This window comes from Lepidochelys olivacea (assembly GCF_965140295.1).
Source record: "Lepidochelys olivacea isolate rLepOli2 genome assembly, chromosome: 3".
NCBI classification, from domain to species: Eukaryota; Metazoa; Chordata; order Testudines; family Cheloniidae; genus Lepidochelys; species Lepidochelys olivacea.
Genome location: NC_140413.1, coordinates 199,712,431 through 199,736,540, shown reverse-complemented (window position 1 = coordinate 199,736,540; position 24,110 = coordinate 199,712,431). Strand labels below are relative to the sequence as shown.

Below are 24,110 nucleotides of genomic sequence, written 5' to 3'. Positions count from 1 at the left end.
CTGTTCAACTTTTAGAGACTTTTTAAGTAGATCATTTAGATTTCCAGCCCAGAACAGTTTAAAAATAGAAATGCTTTGCGTAAGAGAACCACCAAGGTCCTGAAAAGTAAAGGTCTTGCTTAATGACCCATCAGACCTAGAACTCTTCCCCTGAACCCCTGCTTTCCACTAGTGCTCTGTGTGATCAGCAGCTGGCGTTGAGCAGTCTAGGTCAGGATACTTGCTGGATTCCTACTTTCTCTCCCCCCCACACTAGGTAGACTTATTGTAGGAAGATTTTTTTGGAACACATATTAACAGTTCTGACAAACTAATTTTGTAAACAGGCTCAAACTGTATTATTTGATATATTTCTCTTTATACATACATTGCATAGTGTCAAGTAGCAGGTGCAGCAACTAACTATTTTCATGCACTGACCTCCTTTAGAGTACTTTTTTTTTTTTTTTTTTTTTTAAACACGGTCAACTATCAAGGGAGTTACACTAACAGCAATGTAGCATTGGGAGAAATTTAAGAAAATGCCTAATATAGAGCCCAACCTTATTTAGGTGTGTAAAAATGGATTTTGATACCTGACTTTGGGCATTCAAGCTTGACCTTAATTGTTTCAGTTTCCTTGCTGTAAATGAGAATCTCTCCTAAATCAGAGAATTTCACTTAATGTTTCTGAAGTGCTCTGGAATCCTTAGATGATTATAGAAGTGAAAAGTATTATTAATGCACTAAAATATATTTTTATTCATTATTTCACAAGTTATCCACATATATCACAGTTCTCTTGACTAAAACAAAATTCATCCAACCCATCTTCACTTTCAGTTTATTAAAATTATCTTTACCAGTAACATTGTATTTACAGACTCATGGAGTAGTAAAAGCACCATTATGAAATTCCAAAGATTTTTTTTAAATCTAAAAATCATATCAGGACCTGAAGTCACACACACTCATTTATAAATGTGTCCACTACTACAACTAAGGAAGTTCTTTGTAGCCATCTTTAACATTTCTATTAGTTTTAACTGAAATGGTGTTATGAAATAAACAGCTTTAGGTAAATTAATTTTGTTACATATGCTGTTGTTTGTGAACTATTTTACAAATATATTATTCCAAGGAGGTATTTGTGGGAGGGGGAAAGATGGTATTGTAATCGGTTGTCTACAGTTCATCCCCAAACCCCAACACTGGCACTGATTCTTTAGAAACCCTTAGTTTATGGGATTCAACATCCAGAAAGCTCTTATGAATTTTGCCATTTTTCAAGGAATACAGACTGGACTGAGGAAAGCCAAACAACTGAAATTTATTTTATTTTTGGTTTCTTTCTGGCTTGAAATTGTTCTGTTTTATTTTTGACAGATTTTATTAGCATTGATAAAGCAGGATCTACAGCTTTCTTAGTGATGTTTCCCTTCTTTCCAATCTCATTCTCCTGTATCTCCTTTGCAAGATTCTGCTGCTTTTGTTCTCTTCGGCGAGCTTTCTCCTCCAAAATTTTTTCCACTGCTTTTGTCCTTTTGAAGTTTGAATCAGAAGGATCCAAATTAAACAAGTGGGAAGTATACAGTGCTTGAAACCTTGCATCAGCAACATTCACCTGAAGATAGAAAAGAGAACCTATATCAGAGAAACAGGACAAAATGTAACATACCCGAAAATATGGTAATCATATTTAAATGGGACAGCGTGTACAAGATAGGGGTAACACTAATTGCCTAAGTCAGATCTTACTTAACTGGAACCTAAATTTTAATATTTAAATTTCAAACAGTAGTTCTCAGAATTTGGTCAGGCTGGTTAAATTAAACTATGCATTCATGGAGGGTGAATTTCACCTATGTGTGGGGGACTTTTCTGTCCTTTGCATTATGTGCAAGGTGGTATGGGAGAGTCAACAACATACAGGAGACACTCCTGTGCAAAACCTGTATATCACAAAAGGTGGGCCACTGAAGACATTCCTTGTGGGTTAAAAATAAGCAAGCATGGAAAGAGTCAGTGGAGACGGGTAATAATCAATATTCCAGCCAACAGATTGCATGTGGTCTTGAAGAGTGAATTCTGTCTCCTTAAATCCCTATACATAGTCTGGCTTTGCTCCCTCTGTTAGGGAAACATTGCTTGTAATCTAAGCCATGTAAAGTGCACCCAGGTCCTAAAGGGTTATGCACACGTACATGTCGGTAACAAAAATTCAAAAGCAACATGGACTGATCAAAGTTGTATCCTTGTTTGATCCCAGCATTAGTAATGATAGCCTTTTCCTGTGTAGGAGTACTATAAAGAGGTTTATATTCAACTGCACTGTTAAAATGTTGTCAAACCATATTACTGAGGTATAATTCTTACATCAGAATTCCAATCAACTCCTCTTGAAAAAGTAAAGATACTACTAAATTCTATTACATTTCAATACTTGGAATCTGTATTAGTATTACCTGAAAGTCATCTTCTAACAACTCCTCCTTTTTCATTAGTTGTTTCTTTTTCTTCTTGCTCAGGTTCTGTTGTTCTACAATCTTCTCATAGTTAAAATGTTTTCTGTCATCCTCCTCATCGTCCATCATAAGCAGTGCCATTTCAGCCTGTTACAATAAAAAGAGCTCATTTATATAACATCTCTTTGGGACGTATGGAATACACATGTTCCTTCTGAAACATGAGCACTCATGATTTCCAGGCTCCAGGGGAACAGTTGTAATTTGTAAACAGATTGCAAGCGATTATAAAACATAGTAATGTTTATTATATTATTAATTAAATATGTCTTCTAAAACTTTTGGAGAACTGATGAGGAGGAAAACTACAGTACTATTCAATGAGTTTTATACTCAGTAGTACAGCACAGCAGGTAAAGATTTTATCTCATTTCCACAAGGCTGTTATATCTATATTCAGTTTAGCCTCTTTGTAGGATTGTGACATGGGCTACATTCCACAACCATCTGTGCTTACCTTAAAGCATTGTATTTGTTTTTAAATTCTCATATAGCTGATTTTTATTTTTAAACAAAGAACAACCCAGAAAGGTTGCTCTCTAATTAAATATAATCATTGTCACTCATTTTCATCTTCACAGTGATCATATGGTTAAATGTTCCACTTACAAGAGTTCAGAGACTTATGTGATCTCAACACTGACATTTATAACATAGAAATGAAAAAAGTGTCAAGGTAATTCTTATCTTATAAAAGATAGTTTTTATTTGTGAAAAACCAATGTTTAAATAAAAAGAAGAAATTAAGTTTGGGGCACACACTAACAAAAGCAAAGAAATTATGTGATTAAAGTGGATGCTTTAAACTCCATTCACACTAATGAGAAATGAGAACCCCAAGTCAGGGCATGAATTCAGGACACTGCTAAATAACTTTGAATAGTCTAACTTTGCTATTTCTGCAAATGGGAAACAACTATTTAAGCATAACATTAGTTTAAAAAAAATAAAATTAACTTTTGCTAAAGTGGAATAACTAAGCCTTTAGGGATCGAAAAATGTCTCACTGATAATTTCCTTTCCGCTAGCAGTCTCTCTCTCAGTTCTTGACATCTGGGTCAGGATGGATAAAAAAACAAATCAATGATTTATTTATTTTTGGGAGGAAAATGGTAAAAAAAATGTTTACGGAAAAAAACAGTAAAAAAAATCAGTTTTTTATTTAAATCAGATTTTTAAATTTGTTAGTTACGTTATAAGTTTTCCTCATAAAAATAAACCTGTTTAAAATGAAATCTGAATTTAATACAAAATATGTTAAGGCCTAAGCTTATTACAATCTCTTAAAACATTTAAATAAATAAATATGCTGAATCCATGAGCCACTATCAAAAACTTTAGTTAAAGGCTGGGTTTTTTTTTAATATATGAAGAAAGAAACAAGGGGGAAACATCTAGCTTTGAAGTAATGCTTTATAATTATGGATCAACAGGTCTTGTACTGTGTTAAGGCCATGATCCCCTGGGAAATCCAGGGGCTTGTGCTACGGAGTGCAAGAAACTGGCCAAGTCATCATAGGCATTGGGACCCACCCGATTCCATGAGATACCATCATGTATCTTATTAGGATTATCCACTGAGCCCACTTGGGCATACTCCTACTGTATAGTGGTTCCGTTTTCAAATTATGAAACAGAAACATGCTGACTGGCATTAATTATATTCCTATCAACAGAGTAGTCCTACTGAATTCACTGGTATTATTCACATACGATTAACTCCACAAGTATTTAAAGAACTGGGACCTATGTCTGTAATCTTTAATACTTTAACACAAAAATTACCTTGTGCTTTTCTTCTTCTTCTTTTTCTGGGGTACTTTCTTCTGTCTTGAATTTCTTTGATATTTTCTTTAAACCTGATCACACAACAAATACATGAGTTAATTCATAAGTATACATGAGACTAATTCCTATAGCTACAGTATCTGAAAGTGTGTCTCAGTCAGCTGAAATTGATATTTCAATTTGAGGTAATAAAAGAAAAAGTTTGAAAAAAGAAATCAGGTATGGTTAAGACCTAGCAAGGATTTTTAGAGGGAACAATATCCACTCAGTCTACTGAGTGGGTATCAGCACTCAAACTGGCAGAAGTGATGGTAGGCAAAGAAAAAAAAAAAGAGGGGTATGGTACAATTTTTTCTTCCTTCTTGCAAAGAGCAGTTGTGAGAACCACTAGTGGGGCACAGCCAGTTACACAAAGCCACTCACTGTTCAAATGTACACGCATTATAAATCCAAAGAGAAATGAGTTTATGCTGCTACACAAGTAACTGAATTCACGCGCCTTCTCTAAAATGTTCATTCCTTCCCCTTAACTTCCAGTATGGAAAGGAACAATGTAACAGAAATAGCTTAAGAAAAGAAAAATAGTTTAAACTTATATTTTCCTAATCTGTCCATTGACAGTATTGGCAGCTGAACCAGCGTACAGCCTTGTAGAAGTCAAGATAAAGGCTATGTGGAAAAAAAAAACAAACCAACAACAACCAAGAAGATCAAAATTATTCCCCAAATTTATAGAGAAGCAGTAAAAGTTATGCATGAAAGGAAGGTTATTGCAGAACAAAAGGGGACCAAAATATTGTTGGGCTGATTTAAGCTCATCTTAAATGATGAGACTCTGATGAAGTTTTCTTTACTCACTAAGGAGGTCCTGTGCATACACTGATCCTTGTACTAATAAAGAATATTAATAGAAGGAAACAGAAGCCCACAATAACCAATTATTAAGGAGAATCCTATTTACAAATACTATGCAATCAAATTTATCTCTCAAAAAGATTCAAGACTTACAGTGTTATGAGGTAGAAGGGAAGATGGAAAGCTGCCTGGACTAAATCATGCTCTCTGACCTTTAATGAACCCATTTCCAGTAATACATTACAGTCCTTTGGGGGTATTCTTAAGGAACATATTTGGATCCATTCTGTTTCCAGAAAAGAGACTAGAAATATTTACAAGACAAAACAAAGTCTAGTTAAAGTTAATTTGCTAATTATGCTACGCAACAGGACACAACATCTCTTGAAGAGCCCCTGAAATATTTTAAGTAATTTCCTTTTGAAAAAAAAATTCACTCAACTGATTCCAAATAGCTTGCAAAGCTTGGGTGGGTTTCTCAAAGTTTTTTGGGGAAAAAAACAAAACAAAAGAAATACCACCACAAAATCCTGGCTGCCAGTAAGAAGAACAAAGATGTACAACATCAGTTGCTCATCAAGTCCTAAACTATTAATTCAGCATCTCCAGGGAACCATTCAGGGCAGAGGAAGTTCAAGCCCAGCAGAGGGCTCCTATTCTGTAGGTGTTTGTTCTACCTTCTCCACATATTATTCAATTCTATGTTATACAAATAGAATTGAACAAGTTTGAAACCTTCCCCAAACTGGCTACATCAGGGATGCAAGAACAAGCAGACCTGGCGAGACTGGGAAGAGATAGGTACAGGGAGGCTGAGAAAAAACAAACAATCATAGGTAGGGCCCTACTAAATTCACAGCCACGCAAAACAAGTCATGGACCATGAAATCTGGTGTTAGGTGTGCTTTACCCTATACTATACAGATTTCATGGGGGAGACCAGTGTTTCTCAAATTGGGGGTCCTGACCCAAAAGGGAGTTGCGGGGGGGGGGGGGGGGGGAGGGGCGTGAGTGCGAACAACCCTTACTTCTGTGCTGCTGCCTTCAGAGCTGAGCAGCTGGAGAGCAGCGGCTGTTGGTCGGGCACTCGGCTCTGAAGGCAGCGCCCCACCAGCAGAAGCGCAGAAGTAAAGGTGGCAATACCATACCACACCACCCTTACTTCTGCCTTGCTGCCTTCAGACCTGGACGGCCAGAGAGCGATGTCCGCTGACTGAGGGCTCTGCAGGCAGCAGCGCAGAAGTAAGGGTGGCAACACCCTACCAGGCCATCCTTACCTCTGTGCTGCTGCTGGAGGTGACACTGCCTTCAGAGCTGGGCTCCCGGCCACCCCCGCTGCTCTCCAGCTGGCCAGCTCTGAAAGCAGCACCAGCGCCAGCAGCTGTGCAGAAGTATGGGTAGCAGTACCGCAAACATCCTCCCCCTCCCCCATTCCAACTCCTTTTTGGGTCAGGAACCCTACAATTACAACACCATGGCATTTCAGATTTAAATAGCTGAAATCATTAAATTTATGATTTTTAAAACCCTAGGACCATGAAATTGACCAAAATGGATCCTGAATTTGATAGGGCCCCTAAACATCGGAGGTGCCAGGAGGGAACACCTCTCAGAAGCAAAGCAGATCCATATTATTATTGTTATTTATGTCTATTACTACAGCACCTAAATGCCCTAGAGATCCAGGATTGTGCTAGGTGCCGTACAAACACGGGTTCACTGATGTGGGGAGCTCCAAATTCTTACCAACCTCTCCGGGTACATGAGGCTTAGCTTGCTCACACTCAACTTCTAATATGGTGTATGGAGAAGGAATAAGGAAAGTAAGTGCAGAACTAATTCCCTCCCTATGGAAGACTGATCCTAATTAGGACTGTGCATCACCTCCCCTTCCAGCCCCCACCTCGCAACTATAGGTTGTGCAGCCTGTCAGAACCAGCCTTGGTCTTGTAGCTTCATGAAATTAAGACTATTTGTTTCCAAAATTGTCAGACCTTCTCTTTGCTGTTGACAATAAAATCATCACCACATGTAGCCTTTAAATCAGGACTGCTTTCCTAAAAAATGTGGTTTTGTTCAGCTACAAGTTATTGACACAATAGTGTTCATTTACCCAGTATGGAAGACTAATTCCACCTGCAGAATAGTCAGACAAGATTAATAGATTTTAAGACCAGAAGGAACTATTATATGTTCATCTAGTCTGACTTCCTGCTTAACACTTCACAGAACCTCAACCAACAATTTCTGCACCAAGCTTATAACTTCTGTTTGAGCTATACGATCAACTTTTAGAAAGATATCCAACCATGATTTAAAGACTTCCAGTGATGGAGAGTCCACCACATCACAAGGTAAATTATTCCAATGGCTAATTAAACTCACTATTAGTAACATATGCTATACTTCTAGACTGAATTTGTCTAGCTTCAGCTTCCAACCATTGTACCTCATCATTCCTTTTTCTATTATATTAAATGAGCTATTGACTATCAAAAATATTTTTGCCACATACTTGTAGATTATGCCTCTTAATATTCTCTTGAAGTGTTGTAAAATCCAAATGCTTACTCAGATTGTTCTGAAATTTGCTGTGCTCCTTTGCCAATCCTTACAGTCCAGGGGGTTCTCAAACTGTGGGTCAGACCCCAAAGTGGGCCACAACCCCATTTTAATGGGGTTGCCAAGGCTGTCTTGGGCTTTGGCTTTAGCCCTGGGCCCCAGTAAGTCTAAGCCCCACCGCCTGGGACCAAAGCCCAAGCCCTGGGTGGTGAGACTCAGGTTACAGGCCCTCTGCCTGGGGCGGAAGCCTTTTGGCTTTGGTCTCCCCCCTTGCCAGGGGCGGTGGGGCTTGGGTGGGCTCAGGCTTCAGTCCCTCCTCCTGGGGTCATGCAATTTTTATTGTCAAAAGGGGATCACAGTGTAATGAAGTTTGAGAACCCCGTTATAACTTGTAAAACATTCCTGGAGTTTCTATTAATGGCTCCATGAAACCCTTCCAAATGTCTGCAAGTTTGAACTCCATGAAAACACAATTTTTGTTGTACACATTGTATAAAGATGTTTAAGGAGCTGCTCCTCCTATTCCCTTGTCTAATTTGGTGGTCTTTGTAACAGATTCCCAACCAGTACCCCACGTTGGAATTTATCAGGTAGAATGCTGATCCATAACTATTCCAGGTCCTATACTTCTGAATTGTCAAGAAATCTAACGCAGACAATAGTTTCTTTGACGTAGAATGACAACCCTGTTCCTCAGCTGCCCACTCTCTTTTTCCTAAAATGGAGTAATATTAAAATCCCAGTCATGTGACTCAGCCCACCAGGTTTCAGTAATACTAATTATACCAAATTTTCTTTTCATAAATGAACATTTCTAATTCCTCCTGATTATTTCCCAGGCTTTTCTCCTCTGTCACCCAGAAAACTGGAACCCTTTCTACTGAAACAGTGGTAGTCCAACCCATATGTCCTTTTCTCCCTATAGAAGATGACCCAATATTTCACAAAACCCAAACCATCAACTTTAGACTGTATACCTAGCCAACAGTTTGCTGCTCACATTTTCTACTGGCTATCTTCTCTCAGTTGCTGGGCAAGACAGATTTCTGATCACCACCAATGCTTTCCTATCCTTCAGCTCCCTTGTAAGATCTTTGAAGTCTCGGATGATCTGCAAAGAATCTTCTGAAGCAGTACGCAGTGATGTTGTAGCCATATTGGTCCCAGGATATTAGAGAGACTAGGTGGTGAGGTAATATCTTTTACTGCTGGTGAGAGAGACAAGCTCTTGAACTTACAAAGAGCTCCTTTTCAGGTCACTGAACATTTTGGGTATGGCTGACATCCATCTTCTCATGTGCCCTGCAGAGGTCCTTGTGTTTTTCTCCAGTTTTGGAATTTCAGTCTTCCAAGAGATTCTCTGTAGCTGCTGCAGGAGAACTGGAATATGACTCGAATCTCTCCCTATGTTGAATTTCTCCTGGTTCTCTTTCCTCTGGTGGTCAAAGACCATCCCATCCTCTCTTGCTTCTCCTTCCTTGCTTGGTCACAAACTGCCAGTCCCTTTTCTCTGTTTTCCAATCTCTCCTGTTCGTTTGAAACAAAACTTATCTGATTGGACCTGCAGTGGTGATAGCGGGTTATCCAAGAACTGTCTCTCTGATACAACAGAATCAACAGACGCCCTTCAAGACCACAAACCCATGAGAAAAAGTGCCTACTCTCTATTGCAAACTCTTTCGAACTCCTGGTAACCTCCTGCTCACCTCAGGAATTCACTTTACAACTGGTTTATACATTTAGCCTTGCAGGTCAGCTCATCCCCTCGCTCACAGAGAGGATTAAGACTAGAACACTGGTCCTGAACTATGGCCAAAGAGCCCCAATCTCCCAGCCCTCACAGAGACAGACTTCTCACCCTTTTGTTTAGAGGCTTGAAAGCCCAGCCACATAGCCCCAGCAGAGACACAAACAAACACAGACAGACCAAAAGGATAATTAACCAAGCCCTTTATCTCCATGCACGGGATCCTCAGCTGCTAATCAAAACTTTTACTCTCTCCCTGTTCATTTTATGATTATAATGATCTGTTCTGGCCTTAAAAACCTATTAACTTCACAGTTAACAGTTTGCAATTAACTAAATTCTGGGAAAAGAATTAGAATACCAAATCTGATTTTTTTTACCTTTGGGCACCCATTCTAAGAAATCTTCTATAAAAAAATCATAATAATATTTTTAATTGCCATACCCAGCCATTATTTACAGTCACCTGGCTATATTAATTGAGCCTGCAATGGAAAATTTTGGAATAAGAACAAGACAACCACAGTGTTTCACATTTCTCTCATACTTACATGGTTTCCTGAAATCAAAGAGAACAACCATCAACTTCTTTGTCTCCTGAAATAACTTGTTCAGGTATGACAAAAAGCAGAATACTATTAGTATAACATTAGAATTCTAGTCCCACCCCCCTTTCCATTTCATACAAATCCCTCATGCAATATTATAGGCTATTCTACCATATTCGTGTTAATTCCCTTTCCATATATTTCAACTGACATGCAATCACGGTTTCATCTCCTTCTGCAAAAAAAAATTTACTACTGAAAGAATAAAAGTCAGATACTTAAATATGTTAACATCTATAAAGATTTCAGAAGTATTTTGGGCTTGTATAATAAACTAATTCATATTTGACTGAGTGATTTTTCCATTTGCTTTAAGTTTCATAGCATTAACTCTTCCTGTCCAATGTAAATTGCAGGATACACCTAATTCTAAATGAAGCATTTAAAATTTGGTGAGCATAATTTTAAAAAAAAAAAGTCAGATTGTAAACTTTTATTAAGATTTGACTATGAATTCAGGTACAATATTCAATGTTGCAAAATAGGATTTTCAAAAGACCCTCAAAATATCTCCTACATGTTGGGCTTCTCCAATTTTTGGAGCCCTTAGAACCAACTTCAGCCTTGTCTACATGACAGAGTCATTGCCGGTATAGCTACATCATCAGATCCCTCTAGTGAAGGCATAGTGTAAGCTGACAGGAGGGCTCCTCTTGGCATAGTTACACCACCACCCCATATGACATTCGCTAAACCAACAGAAGCACTCTTCTGTCGGCATAGTTGTGTCTACCCAGAGGTTTTGCCAAAATAATTATGCTGGCTGGGGGTGTGATTTTTTCACTCCCCTAGCCAATGTAGCTATGCTGGCAAAACTTTGTAGTATAGACTAAGGGTTGGTCTACACGGAAAACTAGCATCAGCATAGCTACATCTTTCAGGAGTGTGAAAAATCTGTAGCAATATGAATAGCTTCATAGAGCCAGAACGCTTACAGAGTTAACAATTTCAGTTGGTACAGCTGCATCTTTCAGGGGGAAATACACACCCAAGAGATGTAGATATGCTGACCTAACCCCCACTGTAGACAGTGCTAGGTCTCCCATTAACCTAGCTACCGTGTCTCAGGGAGTTAGATTAACTATAGGGAGGGGAAAACCTCCCCCTGTAGCGAGCATCTGCACCGAAGTGCTATAGTGGCGAAGCTGTAGCCCTGCACCCATGCCGCTGTGTAGTACTTTAAGACATGGCCAGCCTCAAATACAACAAAACATTGCTAAATTGCATCCCCAAAATTAGTGTCCACACAAATAGCAGCCTCACCCTATTTCTCAGCAAAGATTTAATATCAGAGCGCTAAAGTGATGTTTCCAATGAACAGAGCCAGGTGTATGTGGCTGCATAATAGATTTTAAAAGTGCACCATAATTGAGCTTCACAGTCTACGCTTTCATTTTGAATATTAACGATTTAGATATTACACTTATGTTTACTTCAGCATTTTGGCGGGAATCTCCCACTATTGCACTACCACCAGCACATCTCCACCCGTGGTAGTAATGGAAACAGGGCTAGTGGAGCCTGAGCACAGACATTTTTACAACTGTTTTGATGAGACGGCCATGTGAGACAACATGGTGGTAATACTGGGAACTCAACGGATGCAATAATGTCTTCCTGATTCTGCAGACACCTTAAAACAACATGTATGAGAGAAGTATGAACTGGTCCCGTTGGTCTCAATGGTATGTTAACATTGAAGCCCCATGACAACAATTCAACTTTCATGAACTATTTCAATAGAAACATCATGTTCATGTTTATTTGTCATTGTTGCACGATACTCGAGTAGGATGCAGTAGGGCAGTTAGTTGCCATAAAGAGTTGCAGAAGTGGGAAATAGGAAGTTCAGGAGCTCTTTCCCCAGAAACTTGAAGTTGACTCTGCTCCTCCCCCTGACCAAAAAAGGAAAAAAGGAGATGCGCTAATCTCAGTACCAAAAGTTAAAAATGCTTCTTAGAGATCAGAAACACTAAGCCTCCTCCCACTCCTCTTTTGGTGCCAAAAAGGCCCAACTGTCCCATACCCATATGTCAAGATGTCCAACTTTCTCCAGACAAGTTTAATATTGTGAAATGGGGTCTTCCAGTCACTAGTTTGAATTTGAAAGTTCCTACTTTACTTGAGTGCCATATAACTTATCTTGTCAATCATACCATCTATTACTGAAAAGACCTTTATTGCAAGTTGCTCTGAAGCCTCAAAAACCCGTAACAATCTGAAAGTGGAATTACTAAATTGAGAGTTGCCTTAGATATTAACTAGAATCAGAATTAGCCAAACATATTTTTTAAATTTTACCACAATTAAGACATTTATTCCCTTTTCAAAGAGACTGCAAAGAATTAATTTATGAAAAGAAACTTTAATGTTCGTCTTTCCTATTCTGAAGCTTCACAATGATCTCTGAAGCAAGAGCTCACTATCAAGTTAAAAAGCCTACTCAGCCTTTATCTTTCCAAGAACACGAACCAACAAATCACTCCTCATTATGTACACAAAATATTAATTTTCATATGAAATCCCTAGGAAATACATACACTGAAGCTAGCTCTTTATTTTACTTTGATAAATTAAACTCAATCAGGTAATACCAACATTCTTCTGAATTTTTTTGGGGTCTATTAATATTAACCAAAGATGACCAATTATTCTTTTGGACAATACTGAACTGCCATTTAACAACTTCCAAAGGAAGAAAAGGAAAACGTCTAACATGCATTTTAAAGGATTGTCTACATGCACAGTTATACTAGTTTTAAACACATGATTTTAAATAGAGTTAGTCACATGGGTACAAAAGCCTATATAAACATTTGTTTTAGTTTAAACCAGGTTTTTGCTTTTGTTTGTTTGTTTTAGCTCAGAATAAAAATCAATTATTTTAAAAATTTTTTTATTTAAATGAGATAGTTTAAATTAAAAACATTTTTAGAAGAGAAATCTATTTAAAATTAAATTTGAAATTATGACAACCTATATTAAGACTTAAGCATTAGAGAAAAATCAAATCACTCAACTGGTGGAAGTCACGAGCTAAGCACCTAGAACCAGGGTTTGTTGAAGGGCTACACTAGTTTTTGACAGCAGTAGCTTCTTCTGCAGATGCAGACAGAATATTTTCATCATTTCACTTTATTTTTTTTAATTAGTTCAGCTTAATGACTAGTTCATTCAAAATCAAAAAATCAAATGGGAGTTGAAAAAGCAGGAATGCTTGTTTTCCTCTTCCAATCTATGAATAAAACCTAGGTCTGAGAGGATGAGATCAACTAGTTTTAAAATCTTAAAGAACATGGTGAACAGAAACAGTAAGTTCAATACTTCCTTTGTTTAATAATTTTTGAATACAAAAAGATGTTTTGATATTTTTTTCAGATGTATCCAGCACTTTAAGGTAGTTTTATATAACTATCAGTAATCATTTAAAATACTGTTGTTATTCATTTTTAGATGAATTCCAACTTCCATGCAAATACAGTTTGCACACAAGTAAATAATTAATCTAGTATATAATAAAAGCAACATTCACCATTTTCTAACAGAACAAAAAATAAGATTCTGAAAAAAATGTATATTATGCTACATAACTGCTGAAATACATTATGCATAGAGAGAACATATACTCTTGGCTAGCAAAGAGAAGTACTAAGTTTAGAGTAAATGTTATATTTAGTTGCAAAACAACATGGTTTAATGGTTACAAATTGTGAGAATCAACCTTTGTTTAGGAAAATAACTAAAAAGTTCAACTGCAAAATGAGATTAAAATAAATTATTTAAATCCATCTACCCTAATTTAGCTTCAGTTGATTAGGAGCAGGTCTAAGAAATACCTTGCTTTGGTTTGAGTAGTGTATTTATATCAATTTAACTAACATGATTAATTAAATCAGTTGAATTAATCTGGTATAAGTGTGCATGTACACACAGCCCATGCAGCAGGCAAAGATTATCCAACAAGTTTCTGGAATGTACTTTTTTGTTCCAGTTTTCACCAAAAAGTTTAGTAGCAATTGGACATCTAACAATGAATGTCAGTGAAAATGTGATAGGATCAGAGGCTAAAATAGGGAAAGAACAAGTCTAAGTAATTTTTAACTAGTTAGATGTTTTCAAGTCACCAAAATGCATCCTAGAATACTCAAGGAGCTGACTAAGGAAATATCTGAGGCATCAGCAATGATCTTAGAAAAGGCATGGAATATAGGTGAGACTCCAGAGGTCTGGAAAAGGGCAAATACAGTGCCAATCTATGAAAAGGGGACTAAGGATAACCCATGGAATTACAGACCACACATCTTAACTTCAGTACCCAGAAAGATAAAGGAGCAAATAATTAAGCAATCTGTAGAAACCTAGAAGATAATAAAGTCATAAAGTAAGTGATAAAGTAATAGCATGGATTTGTCAAGAACAAATCTTGTCAAACCAATCTAATACTTTTCTTCGAAAGGGTAACAAGCCTTGTGGATAGGGGGGGATAGGGAGGGGAACAGTAAATATGGTATATCTTGACTTTAGCAAGGCTTTTGACACTGACTTGCATGACCTTCTCATAAACAAACTAGGGAAATACTACCTAGATGGACTTACTATAAGGTGAGTACATAATAGGTTAGAAAACCATTCCCAGAGAGTAGTTATCAGTGGTTCACAGTCAAGCTGAAAGGGCATATCTAGTGGGATCCTGCAGGAAATAGATCTGGCTCCGGTTCTATTCAATATCTTCATCAATGATTAGATAATGGCATGGAGAGCTCACTTATACAGTTTGCAGATTATACCAAGATGAGAGGTTGCAAGTGCTTTAGAGGATAGGATTCAAATTCAAAATGGTCTGGATAAACTGGAGAAATTGTATGAAATAAACAGGATGAAATTCTATAAGGACAAACACAAAGTACTCCACTTACGAAGGAACAATCAATTGCACACACAAAATGGAAACGACTGTCTATGAAGAAGTACTGCGGAAAGGGATCTGGGGTCATAGTGGATCACAAGCTAAATATGAGTGAACAGTGTAACACTGTTGCAAAAAGGCAAACATCATACTGGTCTGTATTAGCAGGAGTGTTGTAAGCTGATTAGGTCTCAACTGGAGTATTATGTCCAGTTCTGGGTATCATAAGAACGGCCATTCTGGGTCAGACCAAAGGTCCATCTAGCACAGTATCCTGTCTTCTCACAGTGGTCAATGCTAGGTGCATCCAAGGGAATGAACAGAACAGGTAATCATCAAGTGATCCATCCCCTGTCACCCATTCCCTGCTTCTGGCAAACAGAGGCTAGGGACACCATCCCTGCCCAGCTTGCCTATTCTCCATGAATTTATCTAGTTCTTTCTGAACCCTGTTATAGTCTTTGCTTTCACAACATCCTCTGGCAAAGAGTTCCACAGGTTGACTGTGTGTTGTGTGACAAATGTAGATAAATTGAAGAAAGTCCAGAGAAGAGCAACAAAAATGATTAAAAGTCTAGAAAACATGACCCATGAGGGAAAATTGAGAAAACTGGCTTTGTTTAGTCTGGAGAAGATTTTGGGGGGGGGGGGGCAGGACAGGGACATCATAACAGTTTGCAAGTACATAAAAGGTTATTACAAGGAGGAGGGAGAAAAATTGTTCTCTAACCTGTGAGGATCGTACAAGAAGCAAAGGGCTTAAAAATTACAGAAACAGCAGTTTAGGTTGGACATTAGGAAAAGCTTCCTGTCAGGATGGTTAGGCACTGGAATAAATTGCATAGGGAGGTTGTGGAATCTCCATCATTGGAGATTTTTAAGAGCAGGTTAGACAAACACCTGTCAGAGCTGGTCTAGATAATACCTAGTCCTGTCATGAGTGCAGAAGACTGACCTAGAAGACCTCTCAAACTTCTCTTCCAGTTCTACAATTCTATGCATCTTCTACACTCTCTTTACTCCCTCCCCGACTCGGAACTTTTGGAAACATAGGTGTATTCCTCATACATACTATCTTTCCTTTCTTAAATGCATTGATGGGCAGTGACATATTTAAATATCAACATTATACGTATCATCATTAGCACTGGAGTTAGCACCCATTGAATTCACTGAGGTAGATATTTTTTTCAAGCTCACTGCAAACTCATTAAGACACCACCACACTGGTTACACTCGGATCAAATATTCAAGTTTTTTTCCCCCGGCACTATAACATCTAGGAGATCTAGCTTTTTTTTTTTTTTTTTTAAATAAACCAAAGCCGAGACTCTGGAGAACAGGGGTCCACTACGTAGCCCTTTGTTCCCTGCCCTTCTTGAGAGGGCACACGCTACACTTTAGGAATCACTGCCCCGGGGCAAAAGAAGTTCTCTTTGTAAACAGAGTTTATTTGGTGTAAGACACCCCCTCCCAAATATACACTTGCCTAGGTTTCTTTTGGCCAACTTCCTGGTTCCCTTTTACAGCAGCATCCCCACTTTCCTTAAATGGAATATGGAAATAGTAATCAGACCCTCAGTTTCCATCTGACAAAACTTCCCTTCAATTTGCTCAGTCTGCCATTGACGAGCTTTAGAGATACATCCAGTGTCACCTTGCTTGCAGCCAGCCAGCATGTGGATAGTGTTCTCTCTCTCTAAAACTATTCCAAAGCTAGCTATATTCTCAGTTTCTCTTTTCCAGTTGATGTCCGGTAATCCTGCAGTCAAGAGTTTTACCTACACACTCAGTGTCTGCTCAACAACCCCAAGAGCATCTCTGAACAGCAAGTTTGTATTCCATGCTATGGGGAAAATGTGAAAAAGCTACTGAATAATAATGACCCTCTTTCACCATTTCAAGATGGAGTACCTCACTACATATTGCAGGACACTTTTCCATACATTGCTTGGAAGCTTCAACATACATTAATGAAACAGGAAATGCTAACAGTGTGAAAACCTACATCCTCTTGCTAGTAGAAAAAGGATGGAAGAAATGGCATTGTTCCAATAGCCCAAGAAACACTCCATATGCAGAGCATTTACAGAGAAATTAGGGGGAGGAATGGCATGGGGCTAAAGTATACCGCAGTGCTGCTCTCTTAAAACATGAGCCGAAGTCCACCTCAGTCATTCTACGCTGCAGAACAATTTACCTTGTGTATAAGCAAGTGCATTAAAACACAAAAGTAATCCAATGTATTTTTTAAATTAGTAAAAATCCCACAATGCTAACTTCTGAATGCCCAAGAGATGAACACATGTGCATCGGCTGGTAGGTGCTAAGTTCTCAAAGGAATCTGAGTCTGTATGCAATGAAATACTAACATAAATGGCTGGCGATATTCACAAAGTCATCACTATTCTTTCAAGATACAATCCTTCAAGGAATTGTCTTGGATCTTGTGTCCCCCTCCCTGTTGCCAAATGCCAGCTAAACCACTCACAGACTCTTGTTCTGCTTCCTGTGTGGCATGCTCCAGTAATACACTCTGCAAAAGAAGTTATTTCTTGTATGCCCGTCTACTGCTCTGCCAATGACGAGACAAAGAACTGGACTCCAGATTTTTCCTTTGCTTGGTCACCAACTTTCTGGAGTCCTACCTGATTACAACTTATCTTTATAACATCATTAACAGGTATACAAGGCTGTGGTTTGGCTCTGTTCGTTTTGTTCTCCTAATGGTCTCTCAGTTCTGCCCATCTGGTCTTGTGGGGAGCAGAGACATCTGCCTGCTTGACAAGATGGACAGTAGCCCGGAATGGACACTCTAGCACTGCAGAAGCTCAGCCAAAATTCCACATGTGCCTGCATTTGCTTACATTATTTGAGCAATCTAAAAATTGCCCCAAAGCATAGCAATCATGTTGCAAGTGTTGTAAAAAAGGATTTGTAAGTGCCACTGCTCCAGCTCATAGATCCCTATTTCTTATTTCTCCAGTAAGCTACAATTACAGGTTTCCTTCTTTGCACTTCGGTCATCTAGCCCCAAGACACCAAGCACCTTTGTGGCAGGAATGAGTGGTGGCGCTTGCAGTGTCAGCATTACCCTGAAGCTTTCTAGAACCAGCAGATCTGGTTCACTGGTTGCCTCAAGGCAATATTTGATGCTTCAGAAGCCAAAATCTTCTTTAAATGCCCCCAGCACAGTAAGGCACCAAATGAGCAGTACTAAACTCTAGGTCATCTTAGCATGAGAAATCACCTCAAGAGCACTGAACGACAGCCAACAGCCTCTTGGCACACTGACCAAAGCCTTGACTCCTGGCAGCTCTGCATCAAAGCCTCCAGTTAACACTCCATATACCAGCACAGAAACTGGAGATCAATAAAATGGTATCAGGGTATATCATCTGAATTGTTCCAGTCATTCCATTTAATGGCTGATAATAACTTGAAGATGAGTATCAAAGCATAAGACGACAGAATAGTAAGAAGCAGTTTGGGATTCTCAGCACCTTAGGAGCTCAGTTTATACCAGGCTGGCATCTGCATCCAGAAGGCAATCTATATCAACACAAGCAATTCTGACCTTAGGGCAATTATCATGCAACTTTGCTTGCAGTGACTATCTGAGGATTGTCTGTGCCAACACCTCTTCCAGTAGCATCAACTACTCCACCTCCTCAAAATGCACCACACAGTCACTTATGTAAGATCAAGGAGGTGAACCTGGAAGAACTCAGGATTATCATTTGTATTCCAAAGAAAAGGCTGGGTGTGTTTGGGGACAAATATAGATTTACCTATAAGAGACAGAACAATTTGCTCTGGAGAATCCAACTTCCACCCAGTTTTTGCAATATCTGGGTAGGCCATCCGGGTTTGGTTTGGCCCCACCAAAGAATTCTCAAGGACCAAGATTAATTGGTACCTGGCTTAAGGACTGCTCCCATGAATGTGACCTTGCATACCATTTATAATGAGATGACAGAGATATAGAAATCCAGTCACACTCCAATCTCAAGCAGTAGAGAAAAATACATTTTGCCAAGGACGCTGTTGGCTACACATTCCACTTCCTATAAGTTTGCTGATTAAGGGAAAACAGATACCTGAACATTGTTGGCAGTTATTTGCAAGAAGGGTTTATTCAGCTTCAAAGGCTGCCTTGAATGTTGTGAGGAACCCATGACTCCATTAGAAGTCAAACTATTGAACAAGGTTCGCTCCTGTAAGGCTCTCTGCCAAGACCTACCCTAAGAGATGGCGACCATCACACAGGAGAGTTGACCAGGACAGCCATCGAAAGGATGTAGGCTTCTTTTGTGCAGCAAGCATGGTACAGAAAGCTGCTGCCCCAGAAACTGCACATTACCACCTCACACTTTCACAGCCCATCCCTGCTTAGCTTTTGCCCTTGTAGAGTCCCTATTTAGATTCAGAATGCCCATTTCTGAGATCAGGGTGGCCCAAAATCTCCTGCCTCAGTAGTTTCTTCTTGGTATCTCATGTCCGAGTTAGTCAAATATTGACAGTTTTTGTTTATGAGGTCACATTCTTTCAGGCTTTGTTGATTTACTCATCTTTGTTATATGAAAGAATGTTCTCCATCCTTTTAATATAAAAGTTGCATTTTTACAATACTGAGCATTAGTCTTCTTTTTACATTGCCTATGCTTTTGGTTATAAGACATAGCCTTATTCACCTTAGAGCTATTTAAGGTGGGAAAATTCTGTAAGAATTACCTTCAAAGAACCAGAATTGAGAAATTAAGACAGGTGAAACATTTACAGCCTTCCTTCACCTATACTGGTGCAGAAACTCTTCCATGTGTCTCTGTCATTTGCTGCTCTTTCCACCTGGGGTCGGCAGTGTTCTCTGCTGAGCAGCCATTTTTACCGGAATGGTAGCCTGGTTCCGTTCCCATAACCAATGGGTTGGTTTTTTTTTTTTTACGGGTCTAGATGATTAGTGTGACAGACTGACAATATCCTGTAAAATCCTGGACAAACCTTATGGAATTAAGATAAACTTTATTGAATTAGGTTAAATCTTCTTGAATTAGGGTGAATATCCTTGGGATCAATCCACTGTATTAAAAATGCAAATGTGTATGTGTCATTAGGGAATTGTATGTAACTCCTTCAAGAGGATTGGAATGTTAATGTAATTCCTCCAATTATTAGCCCATTGAAGCCACTGCCTACAGAGGTATGCACATACTAGTTCAAACTTGATGCTCCAGGGACCCGACAAAAAGAATTTTTGGATAAACTGCTGTGTTTTAAATGGGCTCAGGACCTTCTTCCTGATCCAGCAAATGCATAAGTCCCCATGTCCATTGAGGGCCTTAATCCTTAGGGAGGAGCTATAAGGACTGGGCCTATTAAGGTCCATAAGACTGTGTGCTTGCTTTGAGCCGAAGCTGTGATGAACTGGAAGTCACAAGGAAACTCCTTGGGTGGGGTACTGAAGGACCTCTCCTGCCAGAGCCCATGTTAAGTTTTCGGTGATCTCTGGTATGCTGATTAGCATGCATAGGTTCTTTTATTGTTTTTAATATGTGCTCTCCAGTGCATTTACCTTAAGAATAAAACAGGCTTGCATAAAAAGAGCTGGTGGTATTTATGACTTGTCATAGCAGTCATAGTGTTAACCATCTCTGTAGAGAAAGCAACCAGGTGACAGCAAACAAGAAGTCTGTCTCTGCTAGGAGCAACACGGTGAAGGCAGGAGGAACTGTGCAGCCTGGAAATACTCCAGTTAGAAGGGAGGGAGGGAGACATGGGTCTCCACCCAAGAAAGGCAATGTTTGCAGTGGTGAAAGCCAGAGAGTAGGTACCCTGGTTGGACCACTCAAGGGAAATCCAGGTTCAGTTGCCCTCAGCTGTGACAGTTATCCTTGGAGTCAACCCTCCCCACTTTATCCAGGGTTGGGACTGGCAGCCACATCAAGGTGTAGCAGACAGAGTGAAGAGGGGCAACAGTTCACCCAAAATAAAGACCCTTGAATCCCCACCAATTTTAACAATTATGCATGTTCTGAGGTCTTGAAACATTTTCGCGTTTTCAATGCCCATTTCCCTCTAAAAACAAAAAAAAGGAAGTGTCAAATGACTGCTATGACTTCTGGCTCTTGGTCATCATTCACACCTTATGCATGCCCAGTTAGTGACTGGAAAACTTCAGGGTACGAGGTCAAATTCAGTCAGGAAACGTACATACAACTTGATATGTTTATCTCAATTATCCAAACCTCAAAGGGGGCCCACCAAAGTTGCTCAGCCCTGTGTTTCCGTTTATACACGGGGTAAAACTTATTTGGCTTTCAAGGGCAACCAGGTTCTTTCTTTTTCTTCTGGTGCGTTTCGAGGACCAGCTGGTAGGTCTGGCTCCCACATAGCGACCAGCTGATGGTCACTGCTGAAAGTACTGGGAGAAATGTCTTCCTGACATTCCATACAATATAGGCCAAGAGTCACATGCTATCACAAATTGCGTATCACTAACTACACACACGAACCCTGACAACTAAGCCGTATTTTTATACTTCTCTATTTCTATCGCTTGTTATTTAAAGAGCACATTATTTTAAACAAGTGAAAGTTACTTTTATTAACCAACCTGATTTGCCAAGTTCCTCAGCAAAGTATGGGTCATTCAAGTCAACATCAGATGGAAATTCATCTTCATTCAGTTCTTCTTTGGCAGTAGCCTATAACAAAAAACAGTGATTTTTGTCATTTCCATTTAACATGCAACTAATACAGAAGTTTCATCTAAATGAAATATAACTTCTTGTAGCTGCTACTAATTCACAACTTGAAAGTTTCAGAGTAGCAGCTGTGTTAGTCTGTATCCGCAAAAAGAAAAGGAGGACTTGTGGCACCTTCGAGACTAACAAATTTATTTGAGCACAAGCTTTCATGAGCTACAGCTCACTTCATCGGATGCTTTAAGGTTGTGATCTGAATGACATAGATCTAAAACATACCATAAATTGTGAACTAAGGTGAATGTAAATAAACAATTCTAAGTCTGTATATAACACACTGAGCTATAAATCTTACTATGAACACAAAGAGCAGAATAATTTACACATTCAAAGAAGTCTTAAGTCCATAGAATATAAACTGTATAAACATTCCAATTAATTATAGGATCAGAAGCAAACTTCTGGTTCTTCGTATCCACACACAATATTTTTCAAGTTAATGATTCAAGGAGATCAACAATAAGTAAAATCATTACACCCAGAAGAGTGGACAGTATGCACAGCATGTTTATGAACTACCAAGGAGATAATATATCCTTTCTTCTCTACAAAAGGCAGTCCTCAAACATCCATGTTGAAGTCACTGCCAAAAAAGCACAGCTGCTCGATCACTCCTGCTTCATCATTGCCTGTATTCCACAAGCAAAAAATATAAACTCAGCATATAAAAAACAAGCTGACCGCCCTTACTGGGAGATTCATAAAGTGTGCTGGTCCTATTTAAAATAGGAATAGTCAACTAACAATGGTCCTCCACAAAAACCTTCTTTAGGCAAAAGCGTGGGTAAATAGCTTTCAACTGTGCCCTGAAGTTTATCAAATGTGGGTTTAAACTTATAGGGGAAGCAAGATCAAGAACTGAGGAACTTTTCCTTAGAACACCTAGCCTCCAGCACATGTGAACCATTACCCTGTTGGTTTTAGTCAGGGTAAATGAGAGAGTCTTACACTAGCAAGAGTTGCTGTAGCCTCTAGAAACACTATTTAACACAAGAAGCCAGTTTGTTTTCAGAAGTTTTAGCAGCTACTGATCAAATGCCACTTGTAACTTTGCTTAGAGAGTGGACAAATACATTAACAAAGCCACAGAAGTTATTTTAATTAATCTGTTATCTCGATGTGATATGGCTCTACCAGGCCTTCACTGCCTTCTGCTGGAGCATTAAACCCCTGACACCCCCTGCTTAAAGAAGACTGACTTAGGCCGGGCCACCTACAAGACACAGGGCTAGTCTGCACTGGCAACGCTTTAATGTGCCTTGTGCAGTCATGGCAGAGCACTGGGAGACAGCTTTCCCAGTGCCCTAAAAAACCACCTCCATGAGGGGGCGTAGCTACCAGTATGTTTCTTCACACCCCTGAGTGAGAAAGTTGCAGCGCTGTAAATTGCCAGTGTAGACAAGCCCTTAGTCCTCCGCAGGCCCAGAAGGGCCAAGAGGAGACACTGACCAATAGAGAAGCAGCAGGCCAGTTAAGAAGGCTTGCCTGCTTCTTCTGGGGCAAGTGCTGGGAGAGATTAGGACAAAGGAGATGCTCCTCAGTGCTCCAGAACCCCAGGTCCAAAAAAAGGACCTTTGCTTAAAGCACTGCAATGAAGCAGTTGTCTTTTCTATTTGTTTGTTTAAAGATACAGACCCAGACAGCCTATTTCTGACTTCGTTATTATTTAACCCAGGGGTTTTCAAACTAGGGGTTGGGACCTCTCGGGTGGGGGGTCACAAGGTTATTACATGGGGGGTCATGAGCTGTCTGCCTCCACCCCAAGCTCCGCTTTGCCTCCAGCATTTATAATGGTGTTAAATATATACAAAAAGTATTTTTAATTTATAAGGGAGGGGTCACACTCAGAGGCTTGCTAAGTGAAAGGGGTCACCAGTACAAAAGTTTAAGAACTACTGACTTAACTGTTAAAGACTGACGCCAAGCATATGACAGGGGCCACTGTTTCTGACAGGCTGACACACCTTGTAAACCAAGACAGGGAGCATCTGCAGGGCCACCCTTGACCAGCAGGAGGCACTATAAAGAAACCACATTTGTGATACTGGGGCTGATTCAGAATGAAAAAAGAAAATACAGGGAGAATTAGGCAGCGTATTTTTTTAAAAGAAGTCTCCCTAACATTCATGTGTTACCACCACAGGAATCAATTCACGAATTCCTTTGGTAAATGAAAAGGCAAAAAAGCAGCAGGGCAGAAAGACCAGTAGTATGAATGCAATTCCATTTTGTCATTCATACACAGAAATATCCCTCAAGGGTACACATCTAGTTGATCTTTGAGCAACTCCTCAATGCCATTCAAAATGTTTATGCTGCTAGAACTTTGGGAGACTGAATTTTGTACATCCTAATCAGAAATCTTGCTATCCAATC

At 39.3% G+C, this 24,110-nt stretch overlaps 1 protein-coding gene across 4 annotated transcripts in view; it reads right to left on the bottom strand.

Annotated features, from left to right (window-relative positions):
* Positions 1-1,289: 1,289 nt before the first annotated feature.
* Positions 1,290-24,110, bottom strand: part of ESF1 (ESF1 nucleolar pre-rRNA processing protein homolog) — a 70,071-nt gene continuing 47,250 nt past the window's right edge. For 3 of the 4 annotated variants that reach the window (XM_084623547.1, XM_084623546.1, XM_084623548.1), the window contains exons 12-16: positions 23,640-23,753; positions 21,584-21,674; positions 4,290-4,363; positions 2,445-2,591; positions 1,290-1,603 (exon numbers count right to left, since the gene is read on the bottom strand). In XM_084623547.1, the coding sequence (XP_084479673.1) occupies positions 1,310-1,603; positions 2,445-2,591; positions 4,290-4,363; positions 21,584-21,674; positions 23,640-23,753 (720 nt within the window). In that variant the 3' untranslated portion in view covers positions 1,290-1,309. The remainder of the gene's footprint in view (positions 1,604-2,444; positions 2,592-4,289; positions 4,364-21,583; positions 21,675-23,639; positions 23,754-24,110) is intronic. The other variant, XM_084623549.1, reaches the window with a different exon arrangement.